Genomic DNA, 17585 nt, shown 5'->3' with positions numbered 1-17585 from the left:
CCTACACATTTTTGCCCTAAAATCACACTGCGACCTGACGGTCGCTTATCTCCCTAGGGAGTCTTACTGGTATGTATTTGCCCCCCCCACCCTCTTTATCTTGTTATTGTTGAGCACTTTGTAACCCTGTTTTTTAATTAATCGTCCATGATCTAACCTTGATCTCTTAATTCTTCTTTCATCAATTTCCTATTTTTCCCCAGTGCATGACAACCTTGAGGTGAAAGAAATGGGGTGGCATGGTGGGTGTGTACGAGCAGCAGGTATGTACGTGAGGTTAGACATAAGTTGCAAAAAAACGCACAGTGCCACTTGAAATTTTAGATTATGTTTGTTTTAAATGATCAATCTGCTGTGTTCCAGATCGGGTGTTGACGTCTGCTCCTCCAAACAACCGGTTCACCCACGACAGCAAGAAGAATGTAAATAGTTCCTCACCTAGTTATTGGTGAGGAACTTTATCTTTATCTTGTTATTAAGCACTTTGTAACCCTGTTTTGATTTGTATTTTGAATTGCTCATCCATGACCTTGATCACTACTCTTTATTCTTCTTTAATTTAAATGTCCTCTTTTTCCCAGCGCATGAACACCTGGAGGTGAGAGCTTGGTGTGGCATGGAGGATCCGTACGAACCGGAGGAACTAGAGGTCCCCATAGTAGCAAAAAATATAAAATAAATAAATAAACTTGATCCTACTCCTTTTCGGAATTTTTTTTGGCCTTGTATTTTATTTTAAAATGTTTTAATGTTCGAAATAAACTTTCATTCATTCATTCACTCATTGGTTTGATTCTGATGTTCTACTATTGCAAACTTGGGTATGAAAGTTCTGTATGTGCCTTCTTGTTCTATGCAAGTGTTTTAAGTATTTGCCAAGCATGTTGACTTTTTCTGTGATAATAAACGCCATTTTTTATACTATTATGTCAGTCTTTGTCAGATAAATCTCTCTCTATATATATATATCCTTCAAACTAATCACAAATCTAGATGTGTAGATCTTATGTCTGTTTCAAGGAGGAACAGATCTCAACACACACACACACACACACACACACACACACACACACACACACACACACACACACACACACACACACACACACTTAGTGTTAAGCCTGTTCAGTTGTGGTAGATCAGCTCAATTGATGTCCAGCACACCTGAAACTCTGATCAGTTTGGTTGAGTGTCTCAAAAGTGTACATCTAGCACTGCCCTTATCCTCCTCACATGTGTTTTGAAGAGCCTTTGCTTGCAAGTTTACATGCAATTATGCTCACCACTATATATTTTGATTGTTCATAGTGAATCGTCATGTTGGGTTGTTTTAGTTTCATTGTCAAATTAAATGGGAAAATGGGTCTTGTGTGTGTTACAGTAGGTCCATGGGCTGGGTTGCTCAACCACCTTTTTTAGGCAGATTGGACCAAGCCTAACTTAATCTGGTTTTAGTCATCCTTGCCCTTATAGAAAATAACTTAATAAAGAGGCTGCCGTTCCGGATCTATACAGGCCATCGGTCGGTATCCTTTCCTAATAACACACATCTTCACACTGCAACAGTTAGGCTCACACTGACCAACAGAATGATAGGTGAGGGGAGCATATATAGGGACCGGTCAAACCACTGTAGCCAAGAGGGGGGTGTAAAGACAGGGTCTCCTACTCCTACTTAAACATGCTACAAGTAAACATGCTACAAGTTCCCCCTCATGATGCAGAGAGAGTGGCGCAGTCCAATTGGCCCCATCATAGCTGCCATGGAGCAGCTGGTCATTCAGTTACTACACTATACAGGAAGAAATGACTCCCAAAGAATCTGCTTTAAGTGGGATGTGAGGGGTCATTCTGAATTCATTGCAAGCATTTGTTTTGCATGAAAAACATTCCTTGGGCTAAAAACGGACCCCAAAAGGCTGTGAAAATTGATTGCCCAAGGAATGTTTTTCATGCAAAACAAATGCTTGCAATGAATTCAGAATAATTAAAACCCCCTAGTTTGACCCCTCACATCCCACTTAAAGCAGATTTTTTGGGAGTCATTTTTGGTATAGCAAGTGAATGAGATTGAAAATTACCCTAGCTGTCAAACATTTTCCCAGCCATTTAAAAAAAGACATCCCGGCCAAATTTGTTTAATAACCCTCCTAGATGACAAATCCATTGAGAAACGGACCTTTGCTCTCCACGGTCACGGAACTGCCATTTTCGACCCAACTAATAGCTGCTCAGATTCACCGCTCCACTTCGAACAGGCCGGACTGGGCCCGTCAGTAAAATGAAAGAGAGCATTGCCTGGGCCCGTCAGTAAAATGAAAGAGAGCATTGCCTGGTACCTTGACACCTTTTACTATTATTTTTTGGGTGGAAGCGAGCCCACACTGTTTCGAAGGAACAGTATTTCTAGTTTCCATTGTGGTCTTAATAGAAGGAATCATTCAAGGGCAAGGCCAGCATTTTAAACGAGACCTGTCTACCCTAACATCAGCCACACGGTGGTGCTGTGGTAGTGCACTGAGTATTAAAGTCAGTTCTCAGTACAATAAATGCCTAGGTTTAAATCTAGAAATAGTTATAGTTTGTAATCTTAGTAATATAATAGAAATATTGGTAATAAACCCACTGAACGTAGATGACCCTAGTCTTGAGGTTCTGGGTTCTGCAGAGCCTGTTCTGCAGGAACCTCCCCTCAGTTCACCTCATCTGCTTTCATGTTGTTACTACAAGGACCACAATGCATTGCACCTAAACAGTCGTCATCGTGACACATCTCTAGCGTTGAGGAACAGATACCGCAGGACAGGATGGTGTCTTGTATTTGGTAACTTTTGGGACTCCCTGGTGTGATTTGCATTGCTGCATATCCAGCCGGGCGACTTGAGTCAGACGGCTACTGAACGGTTGACACAATTAACGCCCTCAACCTTTTCTAGCTGCTTATGTTTGTTCTTCTATGCTAGCGAGCTACTGAAGCTATGGTGTGCGGTGCTATCGCTAGTTAGCTGTAAAGGTTGCAAGTATAAGAGATATACTCGCCAGGCAAAGCTACAAAAGAGTAACGGGACATATTTAGCAAGAGTACGAGGTAAGTAGTTACTTGCGTATAGTATTACGGTCATCATAGCATGTGTTACATTGTGTTATTGTTTTGGCCGCACAGCCACAGTGGGCTAAGTTCAACTTCAACTTGACAGTTAGCTTAATGATTCATTGACCTAAAACTGCTCAATATGCTTTTCCTTCATATTGACATTATGTTTAAAGTCACGCACTGAGACTACTCAGCTGACTTGCTGACATATACGTGATCCAGACAGTTGTGTTGACATTGACATTGTGTCACCGTGTTGCTGCGCTATGGAACCTTATCACGTGAGTCGCCACACGGACGGAACGGCAGAACAGAGCCTCGATATTGTCCCGTTTAGAATCGCCTACTGCAGTAGTTTTCAACCCTTTTCATATCAAGGTCCCTTATTTATTCAGCAGTATTTGAACCACGTTCAACAACACGAGATTTTGCCTCAGATCTAAAACGTCTAAAATGTTGTTGTCATTGGATAAAGATGTGTCCACATTTCCATGCTGTATTGATGTTGGTGCCATAGGAGAGATAACAGGCACGTTGACCAAAATAACAATTCTTCTACATTATCTAAATTGTGTAGACTTCATGTACAAAATGCAGATCTTTAACTCTTGAGAGCGTAAAATGAAACCAAATGGTGTGTCATTTAATTTACTTTACACTCTCGAGAGTTAAAAGCTTTATAATGGTCAATTTGGTTACCAACTCTCCATCATTTAGCTGGGGACCACCTGGAACCCCCTCAAGGTCCACTGGTGGTGCCCAGACCACTGGTTAAAAACCACTGGTCAACTCCAATGTGTAATTACTGAACTGTGACATTTAATGTGTGTCAGAATCATTGCTGACAGACACACTGCTCAAGCAGTGCTAACTGACAGCTAGCATATTCAGCTAGCTTGCTGCTCCATAATGATGCATTCTCAGATCTGTGTCATAAAGTTACAGATTGATTTAGTTTACTGTGGCAGATAACATTAATCGCCCCCTACCTGTGCCTGCACCACGGCTAGGTGATTTCAGATTAAAGCCTCTAGCAGTAAACATTAAAGTGGATTAGCCAGCTGAACCAGCAGCATTGTAGTCGAGTTAACAGCATTCTGCTGCACTGACCCATTTGGATCACTAACGCAACCTGACCTGTTCCCATTTGTATAATAATAGGCTATTGTAAAAATGGGACCCAAGAGATTCTGCTCACACCCTGAAATTGGAAAAATCCTAGTGTTGGTTGTTTACGTAGCCTTAAATTAACATAAACTGTCTTGCTGATGGTTTACAAATATGAGTACTTTAAAATAATAATGCTGGTGGTTGTACCCTCAGTGGTAGGCATGTAAGCTCACCCTGAGGCTAATGAAATGGGGTGTTTAAAGTGCATCTACTGGTGATATGATCGCTACATTAGTGCTAATATTTTGGCTGGGTTCCCGGTTGGTTCAGAGTAAATTCACTCGGGCTGGGGCAGATAAGGAAACAGGCGTGTTGGTCAACATAATTGCATAGACAGACTATGGGTGAGTTTCTTTTCATGAGCTCACTACTAGTGTTGTCTGTGTTGAGTCGATTTACAATCGATATATGCAATGCTTTAATGTCGATCCCAAACTGTCTTATTTCTTAATTTCTCATACGTATCTTTCTGTTTGTCTCTCTCTCTCTTCCCATCAGAAAGCCTGCAGGGATACTGTAGTGAAATAGCAGCCTACATGTCACAATGACCGCATCGTTACACTGGATTCCAAACACTCACCTGGTACTGTGAGGTACTGTAGGAGCGAAGGGGAACAGGCAAACAACAAGAGCCATGAATCTCCATCAGGTCCTCACCGGGGCCGTCAACCCAGGGGACAGTTGTTTCTCTGTGGGGAGTGTCAACGATGTGCCATTCACGGTAAGTTATTCCATGTTTGTCCTTATAGGTGCACGTTGCTCTGTCTCATTGTCTCCTAGCCTGGCCACAAATAAAAACTTGCGTTGTTGATTGTCTTTGTCTCAGAGCGTACTGTAGGAAGGTGGAGCTGCAGCAGTGCTGTCAATCAATATAAATATAGTCTACACAAATATAGTCTACACACACACACACACACACACACACACACACACACACACACACACACACACACACACACACACACACACACACACACACAGACAGGCTCATGCTCTCAAAGTGTATTTAATTAATTATCACCAAGGTGACATTTCGAGCGATTCTCTTCCTCCTTGACTGAGGAAGTGTGGAGATGCTCGAAATGTCACCTTGATGGTAATTAAATAAATACACTTCGGGAGCATGAATCAGTTTGAGCTGCATTCTCTACATCTGGGAATTTATCATTTGCTTTGTAAACTTGGTGTTGTTAAATTATTGAGCCATTTATATTCTGTGGTCTGGTTTGACCACTACTGGTTTGACCACAACTTAGTAGTAACTGGTACTACTAAGTGGTACAAAATAAAATGTCTCCCCTGAGCAAGCAGGCAGGCTCTATTAGCTCAGTGGTAAAAGCCCTTACTTGAGGGACGTGGGTGTGAATTCTGGGTACGAATCCCAGGTATAACTAGAAAGTTACAGAGTGTAGCTTTATGATACAGGTTTCATTTGTTTAGGGTCAATTTTCTTTGTGGAACAGGATTAGAAGTGTACATGACGGATTAAATACACAAGGTAGACGTTGACAAGTATGTTGTGTGATGATGTCGAACCTACAGAAAATGCTGGACACTTTTAATAATTCCATCTTGTTGAATAAGCTGTGGGCACTTAAGTTTTGACAGCTCATCTGTGAACTGGGTGAGATCCAAGATCTTACCTGGAGGGAAGAGAGCAGGTGGTTGAGGTGAATGGTACCCTGTCCTCTTGCCTCCCAGTGGACTGTGGGGTCCCACAGTGGAGCATTCTGGGGACGTTACTATTCTTGATTTATGTTAATGACGTGAAATCATCATGTACTGTATGACGACTCGGCTTTCCTGGTTTCGGAAAGGGAGTTTAGGGACACGATGCAATTTGAAAGTAGTGTCCTTTCGCTTCACGGTTAGAGTCGGTGACAATCTAGTAAGTCACAGTTGTATTTTGAATAACAAACCTACGGGTAAAAAAAAATGGCTTCGAAAGTGTGTCTAGCTAAGGTGTGAGTTAACACCTTGGACTGGTGTCTTGATTCAATCAAACCTTTCGATGGTGAGGTGATTATTTTGAGTTTCCGATCAGGGTATTTTTTGTTCTGACCAAGATTATAGATTTTGGTTATTCTATTGTTAGACTGATGATTGGTTCTTGGTTTACCTAAGAGACATGTATGTTGTATAGATCTTTTGGGATGCGATGGGCAGAGTGACATGCAAGGCTAAACCCTTGTGAGGGAAATATGCTTTTCGCTTGGGTGATACTCTTCTGAACAAACTTGGGCTTATGCATGGACAATATATGATTATTCCCCAATTATTTTACTCTTATGTACCTGTACTTGATAATGACAACAAAGAAACCTTGAATGTGAAGTAACTGTCAGCGACAGACTGACTTTGCACATTGTGGTGGACAGAATCTGACACTGTTCCCAATGGAGAGTCATTCTTGCTGAATGGATCAATAGCACAACTATTTCTGTCCCTCCATCCTCTAGTGAAGGAGGCAAAGGCTAGATCTCTGGATAGTCACAGTAAATTACAGCCCAGTGATGATGGGTCACCCCCCACCCACCCACCCTGCACACAGAACCATAGAAATTCAGAATGGAATGCATATCTTATCTTGCACTCCACAGCTATCATATGATGGTATGTGTGTGATCACTGTGATGGTGTCGTGACACTGACTGGACCCGGGGTCACTCATTAGCCCAAGCCTTGTCCAACTGACCTTGCTCACACTGTTGGTGTTGTGAATGTCCTTGTCATCCAACCCAGGAGTTCCAAACTTTTCCAGCTTGAGACACAAAAGGGTGTATTCCCTGATACCCAAGCTTAAAAAAGTTTGGGTATCAAACTATCAGGCCCTATGCCCTATGTCAAAAAAGCTGATATAGCTGATCTACAAGCTCAAAGTGGCCATTGTGGTGCAGAGCGTTGTATGTTTGCAGATCGCCTATTTCTGTTATTTTAGAACATTTCCGATTCCTTTTTTTTATTGATTAATGAAAACTAGTTGGAAAATGTTTGAATAAATGTAGAAAAACGTGTTATTTACTCGCCACCTTTGAAAACAGGGATCCAAAATGTGTGGCAGACCTATGTTTGGTAAACACTGCTCCAACTCCCTTTCTTTTCTCATGTCATGGGACAGGCCTACGCATCTGGCTGTGATGTTGTGATTTTGGGCAGTGACTTTGAGCGGCTGCAGATCATCCCGGGGGCCAAGCATGGTAACATCCAGGTGGGCTGCGTGGACTGCCCCCTACAGGGAGGACAGGTAAGAACGATCACTTCCCAGACCTTGTAATGTTGTGTTGTCGATTAAATTAATCGACAACACAACATTACTCCATGTATAGCATGCGTGAGTGCGTCTTTCTCACCATGTGAGGCTTGTGAGCCAATATAAACAGTCAGACGATGTGCCTAGTTCCTAGTCCATTAAAAATCAGCACCATCCGCTCTGGTATCGTCACCACACACACGAGTCACAGCACATGAATGCATGCCACGGCAAACAAAGCCATTTCCGTTTCCGTATCCGGCACTAGGGCCGGCTAGGCTGTGAGTCTTGTCCGTCTATATCACCGCGACATCTAGCGGCCGGGATGAAAACTACATGTAAAATGTAATATTCTGCTCCTCGTCTTGTCCTATTCTGCGGACTGCTATGATATCCGCGGGAGGCTCTGATATCCGCGGAGGGCTTCGATTTCTGCGAAAAATTCCGTGATCGCGGAATCGCGGATTCCTGGGGGGACTAATTAATTGATCATATAGATATATTGGTCAAATCATGTAATGCTGATTCTTATTAACTTGAAACGTGTGGCTCCAGTCCATGCCATTTGTCTCATCCTTAGTTTTTATTCATCATAAAATAAGGTTGTTGTCAGATGTGAATCAGGCATGCATTTGTAACGTATTATGACTGCAAAATGGTTTGATAAAAGGTCAGAACAAACTCAAGGTCGTCATCATAACACATAGGAAGCAATTTCATTGTGCTGAAATCAATGTCCAGTGTCCTTTTAAAATCAGTCCGCACAATAAGCTATCTAAGTAAAAACGTGAGTCTACATGATTAGTTATTTTACGGCCTAAATGGGCTATATTTCTGGTGTGTAATGTTGTTTTAGCCTGAACAGCTGCATTGCTGTCAACAGGTCTGATAGAGTAGACAATGAAAGCCACATGTCAACCTGTAATATAGATAAAGTGGAAAGAGACATTTAATGTGCCAAGGCGGGGACAAGAGAGCGAATGCTTTCAGCTGCCAATGTATCATCCTCTACTTCTCCAAAATGGAAAACTATAAAAATATTCTAAAGCCTGTAGTCAAGTCATCCTGTGTAGAAAAAACAATGTATTTTCCTAATGTATGTCACAATGCTCTGAGTCATAGTCTGTCAGCACTTAGTCTTGTGCATGCATTTTTTCTTATCTGTGGTGCACATACAGTACACATGCATGTGTGCATGCATGTGCATGCACATTTGCAAGAGTCTGTGTGTGACTCATTTGTTCCTGATATTCAGCATCCTTGACAGTTGGCATATTATTTACCTCATTACACACAGTTTGTATTATCCAGGTCCCAGGCCTTGTTAGAATCGTTATTTCTTGATTTTCTTCCAGTCTGTTTACCATAGTCACAGTGGCTACTGACACTGACATTTGAGCACAGAGCCAGAGCCAATGTGTTAATGGGAGGAGTACAAGCTGCAATCACGACAATGCGGAGTCAACAAAGGATTATAACAATCACAAGATATTATTGGCTCCTTTTCAAGTAATTCAAGTTCAGTAGCCAGTCCACGTCCAGTAGTATGACAAACAAGACATTCTGGTTTGAGTTTTTCGTTTTGTTTTATCTTAATATGTAAAAGTAATTGATCACAGAGACATGCTTTAGTGGCCCCTACAACTTGTACAAAATAAATTATGATTAACTTAAACCCCTGTAATGTATATAATATATATATTTTTGAGCGGTGGTCACACCGTCTCCATAGCGTGGCCGTGTGTGTAGGTATGTATGTTTGTTTGTTTGTTTGTATGTATGTGGGTGGGTCTGTATGTAGCCTCAAGCCTGTGGTGTAGTACCTTTTCTGACCACACATGTTAAGGGAGGGGCACTGTTGTTCAGGCCAGGCCAGAACAGGCAAGGCACACTCACACGCACGCACGCACGCACGCACGCACGCACACGCACGCACACGCACGCACACGCACGCACACACACACACACACACACACATAGACTCCACCGCTCAGTTCACACGGGTGTGATTTTTTTCTGCTGACAGATTGCAGCTTCCTATGGAAGCATTGTGTGTGTCTTTGAGCCTGTTCAGCGCCAAGACGTAAAGGAGGGGCCGTTGACGGTGAGTAGTAGCCAACAGGACTATTCAGTCCACAACCAGTCATGCATGTCTTCACATTAGCCCAGAAAACACAACCCCTTTTCCCTCTTAAGCACTTTTCATTGACATATCAATTGCAGCTGAACCTTGACCACCATAGTAAAGTCTAGTTTCAAGATTTTATTCATAATCTCATACAAAAGTACAATAGTAATACAAGAGTAACAAGAAAAATACATTTACCAGAAACAGGGACGTATGTTTTCAACATGGTTAAAATGTAGTTTTATAATAGGAGGGGGGCATGTATGATAACATTCACATCATCAAATATCTAAATATTGGACCAAGCTACTGTCACGTTAAAATGACCCCAGATGTGGTTTAAAGTGAAATATCCATTTTAACACCCAATTGAATTATCTTACATCGATAATGTATTTTCTAAAGTCTCATGTTTTTGACATTGGTCCTCTGCAAGAGAAGTCAGGGAACCGTCACATGGAATGGAAAGATGATAGACATCTCAGACACAGCCCAAGGGTCATGCATGATGTCATGTGATTCGCATGGGAGCAGGCTCACAGGAGGTTCACACAATACAGTCATACCTCCTGATATGAGAGACTCCTAGAGAGGTTCCATCTTATTTATGTTGGATGAAGGATGTTTATTTTATGGTGTCATTGAGACGTCTTTCTTTCGTGTTTATTGTGAACAGAAGCTGAACTACCAGTGGCAGAAGACTGGACAGTTTTCTTTACAGTCTACAGTGCGGAACCTGGCCTGGCACCCAACAGGTACATTTACACTTGGAGCACACCTTGTGTCGTACAACATAAAGATACACAGTCATACTATACTGCACGTGGTCCCCAAACGGTCTGCCATGAGATAAGTGCAGGTGTATATATACAGAGCTGTTTCTGGGCCCATGGGGGCCCTAAGCGTGATTCTGCTATGGGGCCTTCCTTTTATCATTTTTATCATTTTTTTATCCATTTTATAATGGAAATATATGAATAAATAAAAAACGACAACAACAGGCAACTTATTTTTGCTATGTTTGAAAAATAATAGGCCTAATATTTTTTATAATTTTTTTATAATGGTATATATATATATATATATATATATATATAAATAAAAACTATATATAAATGAATAAATAAAAAACAACAACAACAGGCAACGTATTTTTGCTATGTTTGATTTGTTCTTTTCTTATTTAAGTAAAAAAATCACACCCGTGTGAAGTGTGTGTGTGTGTGTGTGTGTGTGTGTGTGTGTGTGTGTGTGTGTGTGTGTGTGTGTGTGTGTGTGTGTGTGTGTGTGTGTGTGTGTGTGTGTGTGTGTGTGTGTGTGTGTGTGTGTGTGTGTGTGTGTGTGTGTGTGTGTGTGTGTGTGTGTGTGTGTGTGTGTGTGTGTGTGTGTGTCATGTGTACCGATTTTTGTGACATTTGAAGAAAATATGTAGGAAAAGGAGCAAAAAGTGTGTTTTGGAGAAAATTCAAGATGGCGGAAAATCTATCATGGCGCAAATGGGCGTGGCCTATATGGGGAGATGCGTCATGACCCAAGGAATCCAGGGAAAAAATATTTTTAATTTTCCGACCTACGGTTCAAGAGTTACAGGCCAAAACGTAAAGTGGGGTGTTAGTCAAATGACACAATTATTTTTTATTTAATCCTTGAAATCATTATGAACCTCCTCTCCAAGTCTTGAAACTCTAGCCCCTATGGTTTGCGAGAGACAAATAATTGAATGTGAGTTTTTGCGATTCCCATTATAAGTCAATGGGGAAAATTAATTCACTAATAAATTAATATCAATTAAACTATTGAACCTTTCTCTTAGCAAGTTACTAGCCCACGATTCCCGAGTAAGCCTGTCGATTTGACATATGGCGCGAGTGTGTGGTGGCAAAACTGTGGGACTAGTAGCGTGCCGAAGTTTAGGAAGTTCAGGCTACATACAGACACACAGACAGACAGACAGACAGACAGACAGACCCACACGGCCACGTATAGGGAGCCTGTGCTTCACACAGCTCCAAAAATGAAAACTTCCCCATGGGGTGCTGGAACACCTGCAGCACCCCTAGTTCCTACGCACTGGCAGAGTCCTGCACAGTGGCCACTGTGCCAAATTCACTTTCACTTTCAGCAGTGTGGATGCTCGGAAGCAAAGAAAGTCACCACAGTTTGATTTGATCATTCCTTGGTCAATTATGAAGGGATTTAAAAATTTAAACGTCTCCATATTGCTTGGGAAGTCTACTTCGCAGAGAAACGATTCGCTAATCGTGAGATTTTGCATCGCGACTTCGGTTTGAAAACGATTAACCATGCAGCAGTAGTTCTTTTCTGCTGAGGAGGGGGCGGTGGGGGGCCTTTTTGGTCGGCGGGGCCCTACGCAGCATGCGTAGTCTGCGTGTACGGCCCGCCGCCGCTGTGTATTATATATATATATATATATACACTAGTGCATTCACGAATAGTGATTTTTAGTATTCGAATTATTCGACCTCAAAGTATTCGAATAGTCTACATGCTCACAACGCCTTGCGTTGCGAGGCGTTGTGAGCATGTAGATCTGCTATTTTCACAATATTTATCTGCGGAACCGAGTCACATTAAATGTAATACCTACAATTCCAAGTGCTTGTCAGAGTGGGGGTCCCCTGTTCAAAATATGTTTATTTTGGGGGTCATGACCTAAAAAGGTTTGGGAACCCCTGGTATAGAGCATTAACAAATTCATCCACCAGGGGCACTGACAAGTCATTCTTATGACTTCCTATCTAGCCAAGCTTTATAAACTATATATTTATTAAAGAGAAAATAAAAATAAGCAAATATTCGACTTTGGTGAACAAAGTCGAATAGTGATTTTGATATTCGAATATTTGATGAATGCCCTAATATATACTATGTATAAACTATATAAACATCTTCATACCCCCTCAATTCTACCAACTCCTAGAAAAAGATGGCAAAAAGACTGAACATGTCCAGTTCATCAACGGGTCCCGACGGCTTTATCGACGGCAAGCGTCTCTTGCCGACAAGCTCCCAATGGCTCCCTGTCGGCAGCAGATGCTTTCCACCTCTATTTTGCTCTTTTGTACAGTACAGAAAGTGTCTAATCTCATGGTGACTGTGGTTTTGTAATTGGTTCTTCCAGGCAGCCATCTTTTAACAGGCTCCAGCAGCCTCCAGTTGTGGTGTAATGGTGGCGGGGCAGAGGAGGTGTGCGAGGAGGCTGAGAAGCAGACTGAGATGACCATAGGTGACTCCTCTCAGTCTGCCTGGAGGTGTATCTGGCACTGCAAGTAAGAGCACTTAAAAAACAGGATGTCCACAAACAAAAAGGATGTCCAATGGTAGTGGTGGACGATATGACTTCAAATCAATTCTATATATCAATAATTTCAATATATTTTCGGCCAGCCCTAATGTCTATGTTGCGCTGCCTCTCTCTGAGGTGGTGGTGGTGGTGTGTGTGTGTGTGAATCGTCAGGTTTCACAGGTTTAACGCCATTCAATGCCTTTTCAAAGCATGGTTTTCATCTGCTGAATCAAATTATGAAACCATATTCTGTACTTTACACATGTGACAGTATCCACATTGCTTGTGAAAATCTTACAGTTCTTAGAGTACTGTATAAATTGGTATTTTTCTAAACAATTGTATTAATTTTCCTTCTGACTGTAGGACTGCCTCTCCCATCAATCTGATGAAGTTCTCTCCTGATGGGGATTTCTTTGCTACTGCTGGACAGGTCTGTTGGCTTTGTACCCTAACTCTCAGCCTGGCAAAAAGGCTAATTAAAACAGTATTACTGTGGTCATACCATTGTAGAGATCCACCAGCCCCTGGTTTAAGACCTGTTGTACCATTCAATGTCAGGTTCCAGAAAGTTAACTTGTTAATATATGATATATAATATTAATGAAACTAATAGCTCTCTAATAGTTTTGCAGCTTTGATTTTAGTATTCATAATATACATATATATATTTATTTAATTGTGCAACTACATATTTTTCGAAACACACTACAGTACACAGTAAAACCCACCTTTTTGCACTACTCTGCCTCCTGTTGCAATTAATTAGCTTCTCGCCATAGCCAATGCATGGAAACATGCTGCATTCTAAGAAAGTGGCGATGAAATTCAGCTGATGGTCGAAACTCAACATTACTCCTGTAGCTAAGGATTATCTGATCTTATTGCGACCGTAGGTCGCATTTACTACCAAAACCTCCACGGGCTGTCTGTGCGTCAGTCAGTCAGTCACACTTTTGCCCTGCTCATATCTCCACAACCGTTGCCCCGATCCATGGCAGATTTTGCACACACACTCCTTCACTGCCAAACTACAACCTCCAAGGACCCCCGGAGCCCCAGGGACCCCCAGGTCCCTGGGGGACCCCCAGATGTAAAAAATGACCAAATGTGCTCACACGTCGACGTCACACTTTTTCCCTGCTTATATCTCCGCACCCGTTGACCCCCCCAGCCCCAGGGACCCCCAGATGTAAAAAATTACCAAATGTGCAAAAATGACCAAATGACCACCCCAATGGGGCTGCTCACGGGGAATTCCCGGGGACCACCGACTCCTGGTGCTCCAGAACGGATGCAAAAGTGGTGGCGCCCCCAGTGGAGGACCCCCTGCCACTGCAGCGCACATAAAATGCCGTAACTCGGGCTAGGAGCGTCCGGGAGAGCCGGGGCCGGTACCTATTCGTCTGCCAAGGCAACGCGGAGACCCCACCCCTCATTTCTCACATGGCCCTATTCTAGCGCCACCTTCAGGCCGATTTTTAAAACACATTTTTGGACACTGCTCCTACAGTTTTTGCCCTAAAATCACGAATATCACTACACAGCATGTCTACACTCATGTCATCAACATGGATCAGGAAGATTTGGGAAAAACACATTTTTGCCCTATTTGTGGAGATAAGCCACCTACGGTCGCTTATCTCCCGATTAGGGAGTCTTACTGGTACTATACATTCGTGCTGTTAATTTTGTACATCAGCCCCACACCTTTCTCTGTATATACTGTATCTCCAGGGAGCACCTCACGAGTCCTCTTGTTTTCTTTCTCTGTCTTTTGTGTGTTCTTTATGTCCTCTGTTTGTCTGTCCCCTGGTTTCCCCTTAGGACGACTGCCTTGTGAAGGTGTGGTACGGCACCAGTAAGTGGCAGTCTGGTATCTCCAGACTGTTCACACCTCCGGAGCCCAGCAGCTACAGCATTAACACCCAAGGGGAACTGTCCTTCTCCTTTGTCTATTTGGCCCATCCTCGCTCTGTCACCGGCTTCTACTGGAGGAAGACTAGCAAGTACATGCCACGGTATGGAACAACTTTGAGCGTTCTATTTTGAGTCACTTTAATGTATGAATTAGAATCTGCCATGTTTAACTGGAACACAGGGATGTGGACATTTGCATATTTGAACCAATGCAACTGTTTTGATATTTAATACATTGTGCCGTGATTTTTTTTCCAACTCCTACAACATAATTGTCAGGTATTGTGATTATACTTGGAGAAAGATATATGCCAACTGTCAAGGATGCTGAATATCAGGAACGAATGATGCTGAATATCAGGAACGAATGAGTCACACACATACTCTTGCACACATGCATGTAGGAGTGGGCGATATGGTGATAATTATCGCTGAGACGATACAATGTCTCCACGACATGCCTTTTCAGAGGTATCGTATATATCGTGATACAATTACTGTGCTGCCAAGCAAATAGCATCTTGGGGTTCCGGTGCTATTTGTACATTTTAAATTAGGTAATATGCATACATTTTGTGCAACATTTGCACACTTATTTGCAAATGAGCCTCATTGCGAATAAAGTTCAATTTACAAACACCCCTGCTAAAGGTAACATTCATTTAAGGTGAAAATTATTTGCATCTTGAGAGAGCTAACTGTGAAGTGCATTTATACACCCAGACTTTCCAGTGATCATGGCAACAGTAATTGTAGCCAGGCGACTACATTGCTATGGCAGGCGTGCTTTTCAGCTGATATTTCGATTCACTAAATGGGAATCTGTTATGTTTAATTTGCATTTCATACTTTGTCATCTACTGTATGTACAGTGCAGAAGCTTTCAGCCTGCATTGTCCAGTCATCCAATGCATCCTTTCAGCATGCCTATAAGCACTGTCTGTGCATTATATGATGCTGTGAGAAAGAGTGTGTGTGCGCATGGTGCTGTTAATATGGTTATTATAATCAGAAGCGGTGGTGCAGGCTACTGTAACTACGGTAATTAATACCTTCCCACACACGTTTCCAAACACACATTTAAATCTTTTCATGAATGAGGTTCAAAATGTGAGGCGATTGCTGCTTCATTCATTAACACTCCCAATTATTCTTTTGTGATTAGTCTCATGAAACTCGGGTTTAATGCAAATTAAATTCATACTTTTTCCCCCTGGTCAAGGTGGCCATGGGCAGCTTTGAAATGCTAGTGTACAATTAGTCATGGCTACTCCAGCATGTGTAATCATAAGTAATAAAAGTGCTCAAAGTACTGGCTCAATTCAAGCACTGTCTGTAAGCTGCAACCTGTAGTCCAGTTTTAAGATGTAGCCCAGCGCTATTCAACTATGTGACCCGTCATGGTCATACAAATAATAATATCTTCTGTTCTGTCTACTTTCAGTGTGGACAAATAATTTCTGATGTCATTTTTCAGTTTCTCTCCAAAACCACTACGAAACTATTTTTGTTAATACTATATTGTCTTATACAATACCTTATTTGCTATTTTGTTTGTTCCAAAAGAAGAAACTTCATCATTCAATCAATCTTTTTGGTCAATGAGGTTTGGCCTTATAGATGGTTTCCGCTTAATTTTTAGACTACTCATGTAGTGTGTTACAAAATCATTGTCATTTTTAGCTTGCAGCCCTTGGACTTTTTGTATTTCGCTGAGATGCCCCTGAGCCATCTTAAGTTGAGTAGCCCTGATGTAGCCTATTTGAAAATAATGTTTGAACACATCAGCCCTTCTGCTCAAGCAGCAAACTTAATTGTGGTGTGGAGAAGTTAGGCTCTGTAAAATCTTTTCTTCAATCCTTCACCGACTCACATGATATCCCTGTTCATACGAGATTTAGGCTGCAAGAAGACTTAGTTGGGAATAGCGCTGCATGCATAATACGTTCCCAACAAAATAAACCTAAATACTGTGATTGCAATGATTGCATGCAGACACAGCCATTTTGTTGCAAAATAATTATTTAAAAGATTCAGTTTATTGGGAAAAAAGGCAATCTTCTTTGACTCGCAGTGGGACCGTTGTTCAAGGTTCAAGGTTGTACTTTATTGTTATGTCTTTTTTACAGGAACATAAGAGTAAAACTTGTTTTTGTTTGGCATCCTTCAGACAATGCAGTGGTATATCTAAAATAAAAGCAAACAATATAATAACAGCAAAGGACATCTTATTTTTTTTTAAAGGGTAATCTATCTATAAATGCGAGAAGTCTCTGCGTGTGTGTGTGTCTGTAAAGTCTCTGCGTGTGTGTGTGTCTGTAATCCGCGTATCTCGAGAACCGTTCGTCCCACCGGCTTCAGATTCGGCACGCGCGTTCCCCGCCGCGGCACGGAGTGCAGTGCCGGGTCTCGACCCGACCCGACGCGCGGTTTTCCCGAACCGGCGCGAAACGTTCGGAATCTCCTTATGCGGGGTTGATTGTTGACATCAGGCTGTTTCTGAGGAAATCGGCGAAAGCTCTGACTCATTGTGACATCACTTCATAAAAGGCTCTGACATCACGTACGCCACATGAGTCAACAAAAAATCTCTGAGTGTGTATGTATGTAGGTAATCCGCGTATCTCGAGAACCGTTCGTCCCACGGGCACGCGCGTTCTCCATATATGGGCATAAAATGAATGCCCCCATATGAGAACCGTTCGTCCCACGGGCA

General features: G+C 42.1%; 1 protein-coding gene across 3 annotated transcripts in view; it reads left to right on the top strand.

Moving 5' to 3' along the window:
• The first annotated feature begins 2766 nt into the window (after positions 1 to 2766).
• dmxl1 (Dmx like 1) overlaps positions 2767 to 17585 on the top strand; it is a 91152-nt gene continuing 76333 nt past the window's right edge. For 2 of the 3 annotated variants that reach the window (XM_080739643.1, XM_080739641.1), the window contains exons 1-8: positions 2792 to 3088; positions 4763 to 4985; positions 7383 to 7508; positions 9541 to 9618; positions 10319 to 10397; positions 12785 to 12932; positions 13316 to 13382; positions 14777 to 14970. In XM_080739643.1, the coding sequence (XP_080595769.1) occupies positions 4899 to 4985; positions 7383 to 7508; positions 9541 to 9618; positions 10319 to 10397; positions 12785 to 12932; positions 13316 to 13382; positions 14777 to 14970 (779 nt within the window). In that variant the 5' untranslated portion in view covers positions 2792 to 3088; positions 4763 to 4898. Of the gene's footprint in view, positions 3089 to 4762; positions 4986 to 7382; positions 7509 to 9540; positions 9619 to 10318; positions 10398 to 12784; positions 12933 to 13315; positions 13383 to 14776; positions 14971 to 17585 lie in introns of all 3 variants that reach the window. The other variant, XM_080739642.1, reaches the window with a different exon arrangement.

Source organism: Nannobrachium achirus (assembly GCF_963921795.1).
Source record: "Nannobrachium achirus genome assembly, chromosome: 12".
NCBI lineage: Eukaryota > Metazoa > Chordata > Actinopteri > Myctophiformes > Myctophidae > Nannobrachium > Nannobrachium achirus.
This window is presented reverse-complemented; position numbering and strand designations above follow the sequence as displayed.